The following is a 21,282-nucleotide window of genomic DNA, read 5'->3' as shown; positions in this document are numbered from 1 at the left end:
GCAGATCGTGGAATTTGAATTCAATAAAATACCTGGAATTAAGAATCTAATGATGACCATGAATCCATTGTCGATTGTTGGAAAAACCCATCTGGTTCACTAATTTACTTCAGGGAAGGAAACTGCCATCCTCACCTGGTCTGACCTACATGTGACTCATTACCCACAGCAATGTAATTGACTCCGAACTGCCCTCTGGGCAAATAGAGATGGGCAATAAATGCTGCCTTACATTGTCGCCTTCATCCTGTGAATGACTTAAAAAAAAGGTTTCCCTCTAAATCGTGCACCGTCACAACTTGGAACAATGTTGCCACTCCTGTTGCTTGGTTAAAATCCTGTAACTCCCTTCCTTACAGTATTCTAGATTTTTGACCCTGCAAACTGCAATGGTTGATGAAGGTAACTCACGACTACCTTCCCACAGCAGTTAAGGATAGACAATACAGCTGATTCATGCCCTTCTTCCAAAAACAGGCCAGAACATAGTAATTGGGAACATAAACTCAGGGAGCTGCTTCCTCCCCAGTTTGGGGAAGCTGATGTCATTTGTGGTGCTGCTGTTATTGTAAAGTTCTCCAGCTTCACATAGATAGAGATTAAAGCTGGGAGAAGAACATAAACTGTGATTTCATATTCCTTAATACTCTTGATTAGCAAAAGTATTATTCTAGAGGACACAGTAGCATAGTGGTAATGTTACTAGATTAGTAATCCACGGGCCCAGGCTAAGATTCAAATGATACCTGACAGAATTTCAATTCAGTTAACATCTGGAATTGAAAGCTCGTCTCCATAATGGTGTTCATGAAACAATCGTTAATTATTGTCGAAGCCCAGAGATTGCAGAGGTGTCATAGATTTATCTGGATGCTCGTTGCTAGTTAGGTCAGAATTTATCGCTCATCCCTACTTGGCCAGAGGGGGTTAAAAATCAAACCACCTTGCTGTGGATCTGAAGTCATGTGTAGACCAGACCAGGTGAGGATGGCAGTTTCCTTTCTTAAAGGACATTAGTGAGACAGATAGGTTTTTCCCAACAATCAGCAAAGGATTCACAGTCATCATTGGACTCTGGAACTCATGTTCCATCATCTGCCATGGTGGGATTTGAACCTGGGTGCCTGGATTACTAGTCTAATGACAATACCACTCGGCCAATGCGCCTCCTGATTCACCAGAGTCCTTTTAGGGAAAGAAATCTGTCCTTGTCCAGTCGTCTTGTGTGTGACTCAGGTGCACCGCAGCGTGGCTGACGCTGAACTGGTCTAGCAAATTATTCTGTTCAAGGGCAATTAGGGATGTGAAACAAATGCTAGCCCTTGCCCTGGGTTACCAACATCCTCGTGAATTAATTTGTTAAATCTCTAGTTTAAAATGGTAGATTGACCTAGTGTCTGCTGCATTTTGTGTGAAGACGTGTTTCCTAACTTTTGAGTTTCCTGAGTACCAGATCTTAAGGTCATGTCCCTTTGATCCTTTCCACCTGCCAACAGAACAGGTTTATCTATATCTACCCTATCAAATTACACTTTAATCTTCCGTGCTGCAGGAGATACAAGCTCTTCTAGATATCCTTAATATTCTGGCAAAATTGATACATTCCATTCAAGGCCAAATGTAATAGCTGAGACAACAAGGTGCAGGGCTGGATGAACGCAGCAGGCCAAGCAGCAGCATAGGAGCAGAGAGGCTGACGTTTCGGGCCGAGACCCTTCATCAGAAAAGGGGGAGGGGAAGGGGGTTCTGAAATAAATGGGGAGAGAGGGGGAGGCAGATAGAAGATGGATAGAGGAGAGGATAGGTGGAGAGGAAACACACAGGTCGAAGAGGCGGGGATGGGGCCAGTAAAGGTGAGTGTAGGTAGGGAGTTAGGGAGGAGATAGGTCAGTCCAGGGAGGACGGACAGGTCAAGGGTGAACCTAACCCTCCCTCTACTGACCCCTTCTCCCGCTTCCAACACATCGCCTCCTCCTGGACACCACCCCAAGGCCTCCTACCCTCCCTTGACCTCTTCATCTCCAACTGCCGTCGAGACACCAATCGCCTCAACCTCTCCACCCCTCTCACCCACTCCACCCTCTCCCCCGCAGAACGTGCAGCCCTCCGCTCCCTCTGCTCCAATCCCAACCTCACCATAAAACCTGCGGACAAGGGAGGCGCAGTTGTAGTATGGCGCACTGACCTCTACATCGCCGAGGCCAGATGCCAACTCTGCGACACCTCCTCCTACCGCCCCCTTGATCATGACCCCACCCCTGAGCACCAAACCATCATCTCCCAAACCATCCACAACCTCATCACCTCAGGTGACCTCCAACCTCATCGTTCCCCAACCCCGCACCGCCCGCTTCTATCTCCTTCCCAAAATCCACAAACCTGTATGCCCTGGTCAACCCATTGTCTCCGCCTGCTCCTGCCCCACCGAACTGATCTCCAACTATCTGGACTCCATTTTCTCCCCCTTGGTCCAGGAACTCCCTACCTATGTCCGTGACACCACCCACGCCCTCCATCTCCTCCAGAACTTCCAATTCCCCGGTCCCCAATACCTCATCTTTACCATGGATGTCCAGTCCCTCTATACCTGCATTCCCCATGCAGATGGCCTTAAGGCCCTCCGCGTCTTCCTGTCCCGCAGGCCCGACCAGTCCCCCTCCACTGACACCCTCATCCGCTTAGCCGAACTCGTCCTCACCCTCAACAACTTCTCTTTCAATTCCTCCCACTTCCTACAGACAAAGGGGGTAGCCATGGGTACCCGCATGGGCCCAAGCTACGCCTGCCTCTTTGTAGGTTACGTGGAACAATCCCTCTTCCGTACCTACACCGGCCCTAAACCCCACCTCTTCCTCCGTTACATTGATGACTGTATCGGCGCCGCCTCGTGCTCCCACGAGGAGCTCGAACAGTTCATCCACTTCACTAACACCTTCCACCCCAACCTTAAGTTTACCTGGACCATCTCTAACACCTCTCTCTCCTTCCTGGACCTCTCTGTCTCCATATCGGGCAACCACCTAGAAACCGATATTCATTTCAAGCCCACCGACTCCCACAGCTACCTAGAATACTCCTCCTCCCACCCACCTTCCTGCAAAAATGCTATCCCCTATTCCCAATTCCTTCGCCTCCGCCGCATCTGTTCCCAGGATGAGGCATTCCACTCCCGTACATCTCAGTTGTCCTCGTTTTTCAAGGACCGTAACTTCCTCCCGCTCAGTGGTCGAGAACGCCCTCAACCGTGTCTCCCACATCTCCCGCAACTCATCCCTCACACCCCGTCCACGCAATAAGAACCAAAAAAGAATCCCCCTCGTCCTCACGTACCACCCCACCAACCTCCGGATCCAACGCATCATCCTCTGACACTTCTGCCATCTGCAATCTGACCCCACCACCAAAGCCATCTTTCCCTCCCCACCCTTATCTGCTTTCCGGAGGGACCACACTCTCCGTGACTCCCTTGTCCGCTCCACACTCCCCTCCAACCCCACCACACCCGGCACTTTTCCCTGCAACCGCAGGAAGTGCTACACCTGCCCTCACACCTCCTCCCTCACCCCCATCCCAGGCCCCAAGAAGACTTTCCACATCAAGCAGATGTTCACCTGCACATCTGCCAATGTGGTATACTGCATCCGCTGTACCCGGTGTGGCATCCTCTGCATTGGGGAAACCAAGCGGAGACTTGGGGACTGCTTTGCAGAACATCTACGCTCGGTTCTCAATAAACAACTGCCCCTCCCAGTCGCGAACCATTTCAACTCCCCCTCCCATTCCTCCGACGACATGTCCATCCTCGGCCTCCTGCAGCGCCACAACGATGCCACCTGAAGGTTGCAGGAACAGCAACTCATATTCCGCTTGGGAACCCTGCAGCCCAATGGTATCAATGTTGATTTCACAAGCTTCAAAATCTCCCCTCCCCCTACTGCATCCCAAAACCAGTCCAGCTCGTCTCTTCCTCCCACCTATCCCCTCCTCCCACCTCAAGCCGCACCTCCATCTCCTACCGACTAACCTCATTCCGCCCCCTTGACCTGTCCATCCTCCCTGGACTGACCTATCCCCTTCCTAACTCCCTACCTACACTCACCTTTACTGGCCCCATCCCCACCTCTTCGACCTGTTTGTTTCCTCTCCACCTATCCTCTCCTCTATCCATGTTCTATCCGCTTCCCACTCTCTCCCTATTTATTTCAAAACCCCCTCCCCCCTCCCCCTTTTCTGATGAAGGGTCTAGGCCCGAAACGTCAGCCTCTCTGCTCCTATGATGCTGCTTGGCCTGCTGTGTTCATCCAGTCCTGCACCTTGTTGTCTCGGATTTTCCAGCATCTGCAGTTCCTACTATCTCTGATTCAAATGTAATAGCTGTTTGGTTAAAAAGAAACTTGCATTTCTATAGTGCTTTCCATAATCTCTGGATGTTTCCAATTTTTTTACAGTCAATACAACCTTTTTGTGGGATAGTCAATGTAGGATTACAGTCTTTAGAACGCCTTCCTGCACAACATTTGTATTTGATTAACCTTCACACTAGTAAATTCTGCAGACTGATGGTCGGAACAGTAACATTCTACCTGCTGCTTCCTCTTTCAGATGTTTACTGCACAGAACCTTTCCGAATCCCCTTTGCCGGGAAAGTGGAATTTTGCTGCTTCGATAAAACTGGCACTCTGACGAGTGATAATCTGGTTGTCAGAGGGGTCGCAGGACTCAGGTGAGCATTCCTTCTCAGGGCACAGTTGCATGCTGGTGGCCAAAACTTGCAGTACTACCTTTCTCTTCTCTCTCTCTCTCTCTCTCTCTGTCCTCTGCCCCAAACCCAAAAGTTCCCTTCTTCCCAATTTCCTCTAACGCTCGCCACTCTGCATCAGCAATTTCTATTGTCACACCATTTTTGGAAGAGCCTTCAGCTGTGTAGACTTACAGCCATGGAGTTCCCTCCCCAAAGTAATACTCCTCTTTATTGTTCAGTCTTTTTAACATGCTGCTTAAACTTGCCACTTTGGTTGTGCTTTTGGCTACTTAGTTTACACTCCTGTGAAGCGCTTTGAGATGTCTTTCATTTAAATAGGAGCTTTAATTTGGTAAGCTGCTTTTTCGTCAGAGTACTTTAGAGTGCCGTTTAACTTATTTTCAAATGTGTCCTGTCATTGAAATGCAGAGCTTCATTTCTTTCACTTCAAAAAGTTCTAGTACCCTTGCTGAGATTGGGAGTTTGCAGTACATGTATCGCACGCTGGCAGAATCACACCACACAGCATGCATAGTGTCCTCTGAAAACAATGCCTCAACTCAACATTCAGTAATCTTTAAAAAAGCACATTCCCATTCAAATGGCACTGTGAGCATTTCCTGCATCCGATAGACTATGGTTGTTTGAGAAGTCATCTTACCAGTACCTCGTTACGAGCAGGCAACAATTGCAGGCCGTGTACTGATGCTGATGGTTCATGTAAGATTTCCCCCCCACACTGATACAATAAAGCAGGAGCTGATGACAGTCTCTGATCTAGTTAGGTGTAACAATCTTTAGTCACATTTGTCAGAGTTGAAACGCAGCCCATACTGTTGGGGTGCGGGGAAGAGACTTTTTTTTAAGTTAATTTGTTGGTGTGAACATCTCTCGTAAGGCCAGCATTAGTTGCCATTGAGAAATTGGTGGACAGCCACCTTTAGTAGTCTGCTAGGTCATTTCAGAGCCGACCATGTTGCTGTGGGTCTGGAATCGCAGGAGAGTAAAGACAGAAACTGGTCATTTTAAATTTGCCATTCTTGATTGCAACTTTTAATCCAGATTTTTTGATTAAACTGTATTTGACAGGCTTAAATTTGATGTCTGTCACACAGCTAATTAATTAATCCAGACCTCTAGATCAACCAATCTAGTAACATAACCACTACGTTACAGTTAGCAGCTGTGGAGTTGTAGCAGGGGAGATGGTAGCGTAGTGGTAATATTACTAGACTAGTAACCCAGAGGCCCAGATTAATGTTCTGGAGATGGTTTCTAATGCCACTATGTTGAATGTAAATTCATTTAATAAAAATTTGGGATTGAAACCACTGTCAGTAATAGCGACCATAATATTTGTCACCAACAAATGTAAAAACCCATCGGGTTCACTACCGTCCTTTTGAAGGAAGGAAATCATTCAGTCTTGCCCACTCTGGCTTACGTGTGACTCCAGACCCATGGCATTGTGGTTTACTCTTAACTTTCCTTTAAAAGAGCCCTTGCATGTCATTTTGGATCATGGGCAGTTAGGAGACGGGCAACAAATGCTGACCTTGTCAGAAATACACACATCCCATGAAGAAGAAAAAATCAAAATTGCAGACAATTTGAGGTCCCGAACCTGTTGTAAGTGGAATGCAGTTACTGTGTTGTTTGTATTTTGATTCTTGACAGAACGTGAAGCCCTACTTCATCTCTCACAGTTGTATTTAAACCAGATCACAAACTTGCCAAAGTTAATTGCATTCTTAAGAAATATCTTTCCTAGCAGATTCCCTGCCTCCACTGATTCTTCGAAGCTATCAATTACCATTAAAATATTCCATATTGGTTAAAGTGAGCTGCCAATGACTTCAGTCTTGCTGGTGCCAAATCTAGGTAGAAATCTGAGTATGAAAGTTAGCAAATCATATTGCAGCTGTATAAAACTTGAATTAGGTGCAACTCTGGTCGCCACTCAATATGATGGATGTGGAGGCTTTGGAAAGGGTACAAAAGAGGTTTACCAGGATATTGCCTAGATTGGAGTGTATTAACCATAAGGAGAGGTTGGACAAACTTGGATTGTTTTCGCTAGAGTGTCGGAGGCTGAAGGGTGAAGTATATAAAATTTTGAGACACCGTGGATAGGGTGGATTGTTGAAATCAACTGTGGGGCACAGGTTTAAGATGAGAAGGGAAAAGTTTAAAGGAGACATTCGGGACAGGTTTGGTTTTTACACAGGGTGGAAGGTACCTGGAAGCACTGCCAAATGAGGTTGTAGAATCAGGTATGATAGCTAAGTTTAAGAGGCATCTAGGCAGACACATGAACAGACAGGGAATAGAACGATACAAGCCGTGTGCAGGCAGATGAGATTACAATAGCATCATGGTCAGTACGGACATGTGAGGCCAAATGACCTGTTCCTGTGCTGTACTGTTCTATGCTGTAGAAAGAGTAGTTAGGCTGGTAGCCTGGTCAGATGTTCTTGTATCTGGTGCCCGTTTACACTGATATTCAGGAGCATCAGAAAATCTATTGTTAAGAAGAACTTAATGCAAGTTAGTCTAACAATGTAATTCACCTTGAAGGTCTTGATTTTTAAAAAAAAAAGACCCTGACCTGTTTCTAACCTCCAACCCTAAAACATTTGGATTGGAAAATGTGAAAACTGGGACACTATGGACAGCAGGTTAATACAAGAAAGGACCTATTGTTCAGACGACCCAGGTGCAGACATCTCCCTCTGCATTAGGTCAGGTACTCAAGAAGAGATGAGAGGACATCAGAGGTCATGAAGGCAGTCCTTGATCTCAAACAGCATGCTCACCCACATAAACTTTCAGTTAGTGTGTGTATTAGTCATTGTGTAGGGTTTAATTTGGTAGTATAATTATGGAATGTGGATTTTTTAAAAATTCAATTACAACGCCATCTTTCCCATTCTGATTCGCTTAAAAGTACTGGATATCCTGTTTGAAGGTGGCATTGACAAACTTGCTTTGGCCAATGTCAGCTTGTACTATATGCTTTGACGGTGACCAGTGTCATAGAACTGTTGATTTCTATTGAATATGTTTTGCATTATGGCCAAGCTCAAATGCCAGTTTCAGGGTGACGAAGGTATTTTTAAAGGAGTTTTGTGCTTTTGGTAAGGGTTATTGGTGCTAGGGAATGGAAAGCTCTCTGGTTTCTAACCTCAGTGCCAGTATCTCATACCCTTATTGTGAAGCTACTTCCACACTGTTCTGTGGAATATTCCACGAGGACAGGCTAAACAAAATAAAGCTGTCTCAGTCCAATCAAACAGGGTATATGAAGATGGGAGGAATCCCCATCAAACACTGACAGGCCTGGTACAGAATAGGGTTAGATACAAAATAAAGCTCCCTCTACACTGACCCCATCAGACAGTCCCAGGGCAGGTACAGTGCATGTGAGGTACAGAGAAATTAATGTGTGGCTTAAGACTGGTGTGGTAATATAGATTTTAGTTCATGGGCTTTGGTGCCCATGCTGAGAAAAGTGGGAGCTGCACTGTACTGATGGTCTACACCTGAACTGTGCTGGGACCATCTGCTATGAAATTCACCTCCACCACTCTCCCAGGCTTGGAAGAAGGGAGAAAGGGAATGGCAGCTAAAATTGCTGTTAACACACAGGAAGGTAGGAAAGTAGGTTGTGAGGGGGGCATAGGCGGTTACAAAGGGATATAGATAAGGGAGTGGGCAAAATTCTGGCAAATGGAATGTGATGTGGGAAAATGTGAAATTGTCCATTTTGCCAGGAGAACTAAAACTGATGCATATTGTCTCAATGGTGAGAGGTTGTAGAGGTCTTAGATGCAGAGGGGTCTGAGTATCCTGGTGCATGATTTGCAAAAGGTTGGAATTGCAGATACAGCACATTATTAGGAAAGCTAATAGAACATCATAATTTATTGCAAGGAGGATTGAATACACACGTAGGCAGATTGGGTGGTGGTGAGACTGTAACTGAAAGGATGTAAATGCATTGGAAGCAGTTCTGAAAAGGTTCCCCAGATTAATACCTGAAGTGAAAGTGTTATCTTAAGAGGAAATGTCGAACAGATTAGGCTCTTACATTCTGTGGAATTTAGATGAGTTAAGAGGTGCTTGACTGAAATATATAAAACTTGAGGGACCTTGACAGGATGAATGTGGCAAGAATGCTTTCTCTTGTGTGAGAATCTAGAACTTGAGTCACCTTTTAAAAGAAGTGGCTGTCCATTTAAATAGAGAATTTTTTTTCACACAGTTATGAGAGTCTTTGGAACTCCCTTAAAAGGCAGTGAAAGCAGAGTGTTTGAATATTTTAAAGGCAGAACTAGATGCATTCTTGATGAGTAAGGGGGGAAACGGTTCTTGATTGGTGGAGCAGACTTGAGCAGCAGAAGAACTTGTTCTTGCTTCTGTTGCATGTGTCTGTAAAGCTTGCTTTATTCTGTCCCATCAAGCAGTTCTGGGTAGGTACAGGACAAGTTAGATGCAGTGTAAAATTCTCTTGAGTCTTTCAGTCAAAAATGTGCAGTCGTGGGATAGAGGTATAATGATGTAATGCTGTTGAAATATCCAGAGTTCTGATTGTTATATTGCTATAGATTGGGGAGAGGTGTTGAGCATTGCTGAACAAAGTTAGGATTTGATCTGATGCACCCTTTGTTAATCAGTCTCTCCTCTGACATGCGTAGATGGATTTGGTAAATGTCAGCAATCAGATAGTTCTGAGATAGTCTGCGATACCAGCACCCAATTGCTGAAGAGAATCAGGTACTATTAATTTCACAATTTGAAGCTTTCCCTCCTGTTCCTGGGCCGTCACTGTAGCAATAATTTTGAAAATAGTCAATTCTCGAAATCCAAGATGTTTTCAGTGCCTAATAGTGACCCCTGGAGAGCTTTGTGGAAACTTCAGTCAGCACAGATACTAAGTGAAACTGCAAATTTTTGGGCAAACTTCTCAAACAGTTGCTATTAATCTGTATTTTAAAAAATGTGAATTGTCTCTGTTAGTTTGCCTTCCTTCCTCCTTATGTTCACTTTTAAAACACTGAGTACTCACTACATTTTCTTTTCTTACTGATCTGTTTGCAGCTGGTTATTGTTCTCCAATACTTGGTTCCTTTCTTATTATCCAATCATGGCAGGAATAACACTTTTGTGTAATCTATTCCACTCCAGAAACTTGAGTACCACGGTCTAGGCTGGTACTTAGAATACCGTGATAGATTTGAAGGCACTATCTTTGGATGAAACTTTGAATCAAGACCCCTCTCTGGTGAACATAAAATTGCCATGGCCTGATTTTTGAAGAGGAGCATTACAGAAACTAGTGTCTAGCCAATTCAATTCACATGATCAAGTTACGGTTGGAGGTACTGGATATTCCAAGGCTTTAGGCCCTGACAACATTCCAGCAATAGTACTCAAGACATGTATTCTAGAACTTGTAGCTCCCACAGCCAAGGTCTTTCAGTACAGCTACAACATTGGCATCTACCCGACAATGTGGAGATTGCTCAGTTATGTACTGTACACAGGAAAACAGGACAAATCCAACCTGGTCAATTACCACTGTATAGGTCTATTCTCAATTATCAGGAAAATGATGGAAGGTGGCGTCAATAAATGCTATCAAGCAGGACCTGCTACGTGTGCCCAGTTTAGTTTCTGCCAGGACCACTCAGCTTCTGACCTCACCACAGCCTTGGTTGAAACTTGGACAAAAGAGCTGAATTCCGGAGGTGAGGTGAGAGTGATGGTCTTTGATGTCAAGGCCACATCGACCAAGTGTGGCATCAAGTACCCCTAGCAAAACTGGAATCAGTGGGTATCGGGACAAACAGTCTGCAGGTGCATAGGAAGATGGTTGTGGTTGTTGGAGGTCAGTCATGTCAGCACTGGGATATCTCTGCAGGAGTTCCTCCGGTCCTGGGATCAGCCATCTTCAGCTACTTCATCAATGACCTTCCCTCCCATCATAAGGCCAGAAGTGGGGATGTTCTCCGATGATTGTGCAGTGTTCAGCACCATTCACGATTCCTCATGCTGAAGCAGTCCATGTTCAAATGCAACAAGATCTAGATAGTTTCCAGGCTTGGGCTAACAAGTGGCAACATTTGCACCACCTAAATACCTGGCAATGACCATCTCTAATAAGAGGCAATCTAACCACCACCCCTTGACATTTCCATGGTGGTACCATCACTGAATCCCCACTATCAACATCCTAGTGGTTACCATTGACCAGAAACTCAATGGACTCACCACATAAACACAGTGGCTACAAGACCATGTCAGAGGCTAGGAATACTGTGATAAGTAACTGCTCTCCTGTCTCCCTAAACCCTGATGTGCAACTGCTGGTGTTGAACTAGGGTGGGCAAAGTCAGAAATCACGACACCAGGTTATAGTCCGACAGGTTATTTGAAATCACAAGCTTTCGGAGCGCTGCTCCTTTGTCAGGTGAAGTCCCTCCAAAAGCTTGTGATTTCAAGTAAACCTTTTGGACTTATAATCTGGTGTCCTCTCATTTCTGACTTTGTCCCTAAACCCTGCCCCTATCTACAAGGTACGTTTCACGACAAAGCAGCCCACTTGATTGACACCACATCCACAAGCATCCACTCCCTCTATCAGCAATGCTCAGCAGCAGTGTGTATTATCTACAAGATACGTTGCAGAAATTCACCAAAGATCCTTAAACAGCACCTTCCAAACCTATGACCCCTTTCATGTAGAAGGACAAGGGCAGCAGATATATGGGAACATTTCAACCTGCAAGTTCCCCTCCAAACAACTTACCATCCTGACTTGGAAATATATCACCATTCCTTCACTGTCACTGGCTCAAAATCCTGGAATCCGCCGCCTTGGCATTGTGGGTCAGCCCACAGCACATGGGCTACAAGAAGGCAGCTCACCACTACCTTCTCAAGGACAAGAAGAATGGGCAATAAATGCTGGCCCAACCAGCAGTGCCCATGTCCCACAAGTGACTTTTTGCAAAACGTAATGCATCACCAACTTTGCAGTTCAGTTATAAAGTTAGGTAGCTGCCATTGGCCTTGATAGCGACCAATTAGGAATACTTTACTGAAAAAATAACCAAATGTTGCAAAAGTTCAAGTTTGGCATCTCACTACACTAGTTTTCAGCTGTGGCTCACTTTGTCTCAGTCTTGCTTCTGAGTTACAGTTCTCTGACCATTGGACCACTGAAAAATGAGAATGGACAAGTGGTAATGGGGAGCAAAGAAATAGCCGAGGAACTGAATAGATACTTTGCATCAGTCATTTCGGCGGAAAATACCATAGCTTACTAGAACTTCAAAAGAGTCAGGGAACAGAGGCGATTATGGTGGCCATCAGTAAGGTAAGGGTGCTGGGAAAGCTGAAAGGTCTGAAGGTAGACCTGGACCAGATGAACCACACCCCAGAGTTCTGAATGTCATAGTTGAGATTGTGGAGGCATTGGTGGTGATCTTACCTATTGCAGGAATCACTGGAATCAGGGAGGATCCCAGAGGACTGGAAAATGTCTAATGTAACACCCTTGTTTAAGAAGCGAGGGAAGTAGCAGGTAGGAAATTATGGGCAGGTTACTCTGACTTTGGTTGTTGGTAAGATTTATGAGTCTGTTATTAAGGATAAGATTATGGAGTATTTAGAAGTACCTAATAAAATAATGTTGAGTCAGCACAGCTTTATCAAGGGGAGGTCATGCTTGACTAATGGGTGCAGGAGGTAACCAGGATGTTGCCTGGATTGGAGTAGATTAGCTAAAAGGAGAGTTTGGTCTAACTTGGATTATTTTTGCTAGAGTTTCGGTGGCTGAGGGGTGACTTGATAGAGTATATAAGATCGAGAGGCATGGATTGGATGAATAGTCAAGTCTTTTTTTTCCCAAATTGGAAATATCAAATACTAGGGGCCATAGGCTTAAGGTGAGAGGAGGAAATGTTCAAAGGAGATATGTGAGGAAACTTTTTTACAGAGGGTGGTAGGTGCCTGGAGCGTCCTGCCAGGGAAGATGAAAGAAGCAGATACATTGGTAAAGAAACATGAATAGGTAGGGAATAGAGGAATATGGATTATGTGCAGGCAGATGAGATAAGTTTAGAATGCCATCATTGTTGGCAGAGACATGGTGGACAGAAGGGCCTATTTGAGTGCTGTACTGTTCTGTGTTCTAAATTTGTTAGAATTGTTTGAGGAGGTAATGAGCAAGTCAGACAAAGGAGATTCAGTGGGCATGATCTATTTGGATTTCCAGAAGGCCTGAAATAAGCTGCCACATAGGCTCTTATTCGGCAACTTCCTGTGCCGTTAGGGGTATCGTACTGGCATGGAAAGAGAATTGGCTAACTGGCAGAAGGCAGAGAGTGAGGACAAAGACATCTTTTTCAGAATGGCAGCCGGTGACTAGAGGGGTTGGTGTTGGGACCACAACTGTTCGCGTTGTAAACTAACAATCTGGATGGGGGGACGGAGGGCTTTGTTGCAAGCTTGCAGATGACACAAAGAGAGGAGGAGGGACAAGTTGTGTTGAAGTGGGGAGGCTGCAGAAGGACTTGAACAGGCTAGGAGTGTGGGCAAAGAGATGGCTGATGGAATACAATGTGGGAAAGTGTGAGGTTATGCGCATTGATAGGAAGAATAGATGCATAGACTATTTTCTAAATAGGAACAACCTCTGGAAATTTGAAGCACAAGGATGTGGGAGTCCGAGTTCAGGATTCTCTTAGGTTAACATGCAGGTTCATATAGCAGTTACAAAGGCAAAAGCAGTGTTAGCATTCAAGAAGTCTAGAGTACAAGAGTGGAGATGTACTACTGAGGCTGTATAAAGGCTCTGGTCTGACCACGTTTGGAATATTATGAATTTTGGACCCCGTATGTAAGAAAGGATGTGCTGCATAGAGAAAGTTTACCAAAATGATCCCAAGCATATGGACTGGGGCGGACAAGGTCAGAAGTCAGATGACACCAGATTATAGTCCAACAGGTTTATTTGAAATCACAAGCTTTTAGAATGTTGCCCCTTCATCAGGTGGACTATAACCTGGTGTCATCTGACTTCTGACCTTGTCCACCCCAGTCCACATCCTTAGGATCATTTTTGTAAACTTCCTCTAGATCCTTCCCTATGCAGCACATTCTTTATTAGATACGGGGTCCAAAACTCATAATATTCCAAATGTGATTCCAGGGATGAAGGGCTTGCCGTATGAGGAGCAGTTGTGGACTCTGGGTCTGTACTCAATGGTGTTTAGAAGGCTTGGTTGGTTGGGGTGGGTAGTGAATCTGATTGAAATTTACAGAATACTGAGAGTCCTGGATAAAGTGGATGTGGGGAAGATGTTTCCACTAGTAGGAGAGACTAGGACCTAAAGGCATAGTCTCTGAGTAAAGGGTTGGCTTTTTAAATTGACATGAGGAGGAATTTCTTCAGGTAGAGGAGGGTGAATCTATGGAGCTCATTTCCACAGAGGGCTATGGAGGCTAAATCATTGATGCCTTTAATACGGAGATGGATAGGTTCTTGGTTAGTAAGGGAATCAAGGTTACAGGGAGAAGGCAGGAGAATGGGGTTGAGAAACAACAGCCATGATTGGAAGGTGGAGCAGACTCAATGGACTAAATGGCCTAATTCTGTACTTGTACTTTATGGTCTTACGTTCTGTGTTCAAGTCCCATGCTAAAGTTTGAGCACAAAAATCAAAGCTGACACTCCAATGCAGTACTGCACTGTTGATCCGAGGCCTTATCTGCCTGTCTGGGTGAAAGCTAAAGATCATACTGCACTACTTTAAACAACAGTATCTTCTGTAGACCAGAAAAGTGTCAGGAAAGGTCATGCAGATGCTACAGTTGCCAGCGCATGCACAATCGTTCCTGATGCCTTCCCAGTTAGTGGAGGAACTCTTAATTAAGGAGATTGTTTACTGTAATTAATCCTCAGAGCCATCGAGGATTTTCATTCTTCTTGGATCTCTTGATGCCCTCGCAAAGGACCATAGTCTTATTAGTGAACCCCAAGTACAGCAGTTTTCCGCTTGGAGCGCTGGCTTGGTTGCTAGATGGTGAGATTTGTCCATTGTTTTATGACTCACGTCAATGATGTTCTTTTTTCCTTAAAATTTAGTGTAAATTTTTAAACTGCTCTTGGGATAAAATATACACTGGTCACACCCAGGCATTTTGCATTCACCATTAGAATAGCAATTTGAAAAACTATATTGTTTTAATAGATTTGTAAGAATTCATTTTAAACAAAATTCTCCATCATAAATAAAGACAATTGTAAGACTTAACTGTGCAAAAACAGTTACATAATTCAGCAACAGAAGTCAAAACTTCACTTGCAGCTGTATTTTGTTTTTTAAACAATAGTGGATTGAGTTTGATAATGCATTTGTGCCGGTGAGGGAAGTGCTCCCCTAAGTGGTACCAATGAACACAGTTTCTGAAGAGCAGGTGTATTTTTCCTAGCGCTGTAATCGATATTTAACCTTCAATCAAAGCTCCAGTAATAGATTACCTGGTCATTATTGCATTGCTGTTTGTTGGACCTCACTGTGCACTAACTGGCTACCATGTTACATAAGTTCCAACAGTGCTCATTTTTTAACCATAACCATAAGTTTTAACCATAAAGCACTTTGTAACAGTGGAAGGCACTAAATTAAAACAGTTATTTTTCTTTCCACTGCAAACAAAATCGATAAAACCCTGCATGCCATTAATTCGTACTTGTGGGTTAGGTTGCACAATGGGAAATGCAGTTATTACCATGCATCGGTATTTATTGCTGCCTTCACGGCTGCTTTAATGTAGTTGTTCTGAGCAAAACCAGAATGCATCGCAAGCGTGTGTACCAGGTGCTCTAGACACTCTTCAACAAGGCTCTGACTGTGCAAGTCTTGCATTCCTGGAAGATCTCTGTATCCAAGTAAAGGAATTGTTTACCAGCAAAGCAGCATTGCTCAATACAAGCTGCTCCACTCAAATTTGAAAAGAACAAAGTGGCAAATTTAAAATAAAAATACAACTGTGGAGAGGAGTGAGCTTTTGAGCTCAGGAGCTCCAGTTTGGAGAGACACTCAATGTTCCTGGTTGATGAGTGATTTAAGCCTTTAATTAAATAATTATAACTCCATTTGGATGTGGGATTTTTAAAAAAATGCCAAGAAAAAGGTGTTAAAATTCTGGATTAGAAATTCTGTAGGCAAAATATCCGTCAAGATGCTGCATTTAGAGCGATGATGAATCTTCCATAAGATCTCCTCGTGTTGCAGGGATGGGAAGGAACTGATCCCAGTGTCAGAGATTCCCCTGCAAACACATCGGGTGGTGGCAACGTGTCATTCGCTGGTACAGATGGATGATGGGACATTGGTTGGCGATCCTCTTGAGAAGGCGATGCTAACCGCAGTTGACTGGACCCTCACAAAAGGTGAAAAGGGTGTTTTGTACTTCTATTAATATGGTGTTAGGAGGAAAGGCCCATTCTATATTAACTGGCAGCAACTACCAATACGTAACAGGTACAGAAAGTGCATGCTTTCCATGTAATTCATGTATGTTTGAATTGTTTCATTGATGGTGCTTTGACATCTGAAATTGAAGTTATTAGCTGCTGCTGTTTTAAATGGCATTGCAGGATAGCAATGTATATTGATGAATCAAACCATTTAATTTCAAGGGTTAAGTCCCCCTTCTAGTGAAGAAAGGATGCAAAGAAGCAGTAGTTACTGTAAGAATGTGGAAGATAGCAAGACTCGTGCATACAGTCATCCTCTGAAAATTCCTTTTAATGCTTTGCTCTTGCACACTCCATTCTGTTTTTTAATTCTTGCTTTTCACTTGAATTCTCTTTTCTCTTTAGAATTGAACCCATTATATTGCCTCTTCTAATACATGCTCTCCCCAGTCTACCAGATATCATGAGAAGTAAAAACCCTAAATCAATGAATGAATACATACGCTTGAAAGCACCCTCCTTAGACAATAATAATTACTACTATCACATTGAGTTACGTTACAGGATACATACATCTAATACAAGCTGATCTTCATCCGATAAGAAATGGGTTCAACTCTCCCTTGAAGGGATACAGGGAATCTATAAGCGGGACCTCTGGTTGTTCCTGACCTGTTTAGTTGAAATAATTGATATGAGCATAAGTTAATCCCTTTATTATTTTATAACCATCAATCATGTCCCCCTTGTTATAATAATCTGGCTAATTGAGCTCGTCTGGGTAACTGAAGTGCTTGAGATTGGGAATTAATCTTGTGGCCCTCCTCTGCACTCTTTCCAGAGCCTCAATATCAACACCATATGAGGACACCAAAACTGGACACAGTATTCTGAGACCCAACCGAGGTCTCATACAAGAAAACAAATGGTATGCATTGTTTTGTAGTGAGTTGTCCGAGAACCCTATTTGTTTTATTTATAGCTTCAATGCATTGATCATGAACCTTTAGAGAGTGATGCATTGGAACACCTATATCTCCTCCTTTCACCATTGACTTAAATTCTTGTCCTTCTTATGCTTCGCATTTGATCAACTCTCAAATATAACACTGCACTTTTCTAAGTTCAACATCATTAGCCAAACACAAATCTAATGCCCCAGCACACATTAGTTGCATGAATAGTACTTGAACGTGTTCTAAACCCTAACTATGTCCTATCATTAGCAAACTCATGAATTATTGCCCTAACATTTACATCTAGATCATTAATGAGAGTGGTAAATACTGAAGGTCCTAACACCAATCTCCTTTGGTAACAGGTGTCTGAGCAGATCTAAGTCCATTGATAAAACACTTTCTGCCTACTGGTTTTCAGCCAATTCTCTAATTGCTGTGCTGGAGTAATCCATTGCATGGCACTGTATCACAAGCTGTTTTGAGTGTCCAGATGGCAGTGTATGGCAGATAATTGCCATGCTTGAACTTAATGACTTCTTTAGTCAATTTGTCAAAGCCATGTTGGGCCACTCTGTGAGGCTGCTTCGACCCAAGTAATTATGTAGCGCATCTGTAATGATTCCATTGAGCACTTTGCCTGTTAGTGACCTTGGGCTGGTTACCCTGAGGGCAATTATCAAGATCTAACTTTACCTCCTGTTTTTAAACTCTGGAATTAGAACCATGTTAACCTTACAGCCCTGATTCTAGCGGGCTGTTGGAAATCTGGGCATGAGGCATGTCTGTCACAATTCCTCAAAGGATACTTCAGCAAATATGCCAAAATCTTGATAGTTGAGGGGCCCATATGCTTTCTAAGGTAATTTCTTTGTTTACAGTTTATTCTTAATGTTCTGAACACCCCAGTTACTGCTTCAAATGTACAGCAATATAAACATATTTCCACAGCAGCAGTGTTGTTTTGATAAGCCAATTTTAAATATTCGTGTTTTCTCATTGCCTCTTGTACAAGAAAGTTAACATTCAGCAGAACATTTAAAAAAAAAAAAGTTCTTTGCCTCATTGTTGATCTTCATTCCTCAGATGAGAAGGTTTTCCCCAAAAGTATCAAGACGCAAGGTCTGAAGATACACCAGCGCTTTCATTTTGCCAGTGCACTGAAACGCATGTCAGTCCTCGGCTCTTACGAAATGATGGGCTCCACAGATCTCCAGTACATCAGTGCTGTGAAGGGAGCTCCTGAGACACTACGTAGCATGGTAAGGAGCCTGCTCAGGCATAGAGCATAATCTGAATATGAAGGAATGCATCAGGAGTTAGGGGAAATGGTTAGATTTCTTTATCTAAATGGTAAATGTATATACAGAAATGTAGTTTATTTTGCTGTATTACACAGAGGGTGACATAGTGGTAATGTCATTCATCTGGCAATTCAAAAGTTCGGGCTAAAGTTTTGGGGACGTGGGTTCAAGTCCTGCCACAGCAACAGGTGAATTTAAATTTAATTCATAAATCTGGAATGTACAGCTAGGCTCAGTAATGGTGACCATGATGACTATCATTGATTGTTGTAAAAACCCATCAGGTTCACTAATGTCTTTTAGGGAAGAAAAGCTGCTATCCTTACCAGATCTGGCCAATATATGACTCCTGACCCACAGCAGTGTGGTTGACGTTTAACGCTCCTGAAATAGAATGTAGAACATAGAACAGTACAGCACAGTACAGGCCCTTCAGCCAACGATGTTGTGCTGACCTATTATCCTACTAAGATCAAACTACCCTGCATACCCTACATTTTACTATCCTCCACGTGCCTATCCAAGAATCGTTTAAAAGTCTAATAGTTTAATGGCGCTACAAGCCAGCCATATCAAGGGCATTTAGGGATGAGCAATAAATGCTGGCCCAACTAGTCATGCCCACATCCCACAAAAGAATAAAGAAAATAAAAAATAGCAAAGCCTTAATTCTTTTCCACGATCTTCTCTCAGCCCACTGCAGCAGCTAATTCTAAGGCCCTGTTGCTGCTGTTTAAGTGGCAGGATGTGCAGTTTAAGGTAAATGGTGAAAAATAGAGGGGTAGGATGAAAAGATTATAAACAGAAAATTGTTGTGATTGGCAGTGTGCTATCTGACAGGATGTGGAGGTAGACTCAGTGACACCTTTCAAATATGGGTAAAGACTGGTGCTGTTCTGCAAATCTGTCCAGAAAGAGCAGCTCAGGACGGCTCTTGTTGCTTGATATTTCTGTCCTTCCCTGTGAGGAAGGATGTGTCTTCCACTCATTGTCAATGTCCTCGGCCTTTTGGCCATGACTAGTGTTGCACCATGTGAGGGGGTTGGCACATGACCATTTACTGCCATGATGCTTCTGGAACCTTATGACTGACTCCACTATTAATTTGGTTTTGTATGTTGTATACTGTGTGTGCTTGTTTTCTAGTTCTCTGAATGTCCCAGCCACTATGATGATGTCCACACTGCGATGTCACGAGAGGGAGCACGAGTATTAGCCTTGGGATACAAGGAGATGGGACACCTTACTCATCAGCAGGTAAAAATATGCCTTCGGGTTTTAATCTTGGCTTTTACACCAGCAAGGTGAATCTCCCTCTGTGCAGGTAGCCATTCTGGACTGTGCAGTGTAACTGTAGGTTGCAATATTACCATGGAGTAATTTCAGTAGAGCAGAACATCAGGCTGTCCAGAGCAGTCAAGTCTGTCCCACTGCAATATTTTCTGCAAGTTTATTCTCCACAAGTGCCTGTCATTGACAGTTATTGACTGCCTAAGGGAATGGAATAGAGACAGTGTCATCATCATTACTTTCAAAAGATGGTTTTCTCTGTGCCCTCTTGTCCAATGTCTTTTAGTCTCTGTACCGTCAGCTGATAGGAATAGCTTTTCTTTGTGAACTTTATTTAAACCTGTTATCATTTGGTAAAGGAGAACAATCCCAGTTTCAAACTCACATGTAGCCAAAATCCCTCATCTCTGGAGTCATTCTGGTAAACCTGCTCTGCACCATCTCAAAGAGCCTCACATTCTTCTAAAGTGTCATGGTCAGAACTGGATATAATACTATAGTTGTTGCTTAGCCAGAGTTTTCAAAAGGTTCATCATTACTTTATGCTTTTCTGTGCAATATTTTGTGTACGAAGCTCGGGATTTCATATATTTTGTTAGCTACTGTCTCAGTATGTCCTGCCCCTTCATTAATCAAGACCCATCATGCCCAGGACCCCTCTTCCTGTAACTCTTCATAGACTAAATGGCACAAATCTGTTGTGTCTACCTAATCCTTGCACCAAAATGCAGCACCCCTTATCTTTCTGTATCAAAATCCATTTGCCACTTGTCTGCCTATTCTGCTAGAATATCTGTGTACTGTTTCAGTCAGTTGGCATCATCCTCACTCAAAGAAAAAAGTGTTCCAAGCACTAACCCTCAAGGAACACCATTATCTACAATCCTCCAATCTAAATTTACCATGACTTGTTATTTTCCATCCTTAAACTAGTATTGCATCTAAGTTGACACTAGTCCTCCTGTTCCACCAGCCTCTAGTTTATTAACCAGCCTTTTTGGTAGTTCCTTGTCAAATTTTTTCTTGATGGATGAGTTGGACTGAAGGGTCTGTATCCATGCTGTATGACTCTAAATGCATCCAGAGAGATTCTTCAAAAAAAAAACTCAATTGTATTAATCAAACATGATCTGACTTCCACCAGTTTTCTTTCTGTTCATGGGATGTGGACAATGTTGGCTAGACCTGCACTGATTGTCAATCCCTGATCACCCTGGAGAAAGTGGCAGTGACCTTTCTTGATCTGCTGCGGCCCTTGGAGTATAGGTATCCCTACAGTGTCATTAGCGGGGGAATTCCAGCATTGGTGAAGGACAAAACAATTCCAAGTCAGGATGGTGTTTTTTGTGCAATGTTGCAGGAGATCATTTGGTCTTGATTAAAATGGGACATCAGTCCTTGCCAAAACATGGTGTAGAATTTACAGATTCTCCAACTGAGAGGCAGTGACCCTGGGGGCCATCTTATTACATCCTATTTTTAGGGGAGATGGTGGCAAAG

General features: G+C 43.5%; 1 protein-coding gene across 1 annotated transcript in view; it reads left to right on the top strand.

Moving 5' to 3' along the window:
- Positions 1 to 21,282, top strand: part of atp13a1 (ATPase 13A1) — a 102,106-nt gene that overhangs the window by 53,224 nt on the left and 27,600 nt on the right. Inside the window, exons 12-15 of the mRNA XM_048617778.1 lie at positions 4,603 to 4,723; positions 16,048 to 16,205; positions 18,275 to 18,450; positions 19,639 to 19,749. Coding sequence (XP_048473735.1) covers positions 4,603 to 4,723; positions 16,048 to 16,205; positions 18,275 to 18,450; positions 19,639 to 19,749 — 566 coding nt within the window. The remainder of the gene's footprint in view (positions 1 to 4,602; positions 4,724 to 16,047; positions 16,206 to 18,274; positions 18,451 to 19,638; positions 19,750 to 21,282) is intronic.

This window comes from Rhincodon typus, chromosome 38 (assembly GCF_021869965.1).
Source record: "Rhincodon typus isolate 14 chromosome 38, sRhiTyp1.1, whole genome shotgun sequence".
In the NCBI taxonomy this organism is placed as follows: domain Eukaryota; kingdom Metazoa; phylum Chordata; class Chondrichthyes; order Orectolobiformes; family Rhincodontidae; genus Rhincodon; species Rhincodon typus.
This window is presented reverse-complemented; position numbering and strand designations above follow the sequence as displayed.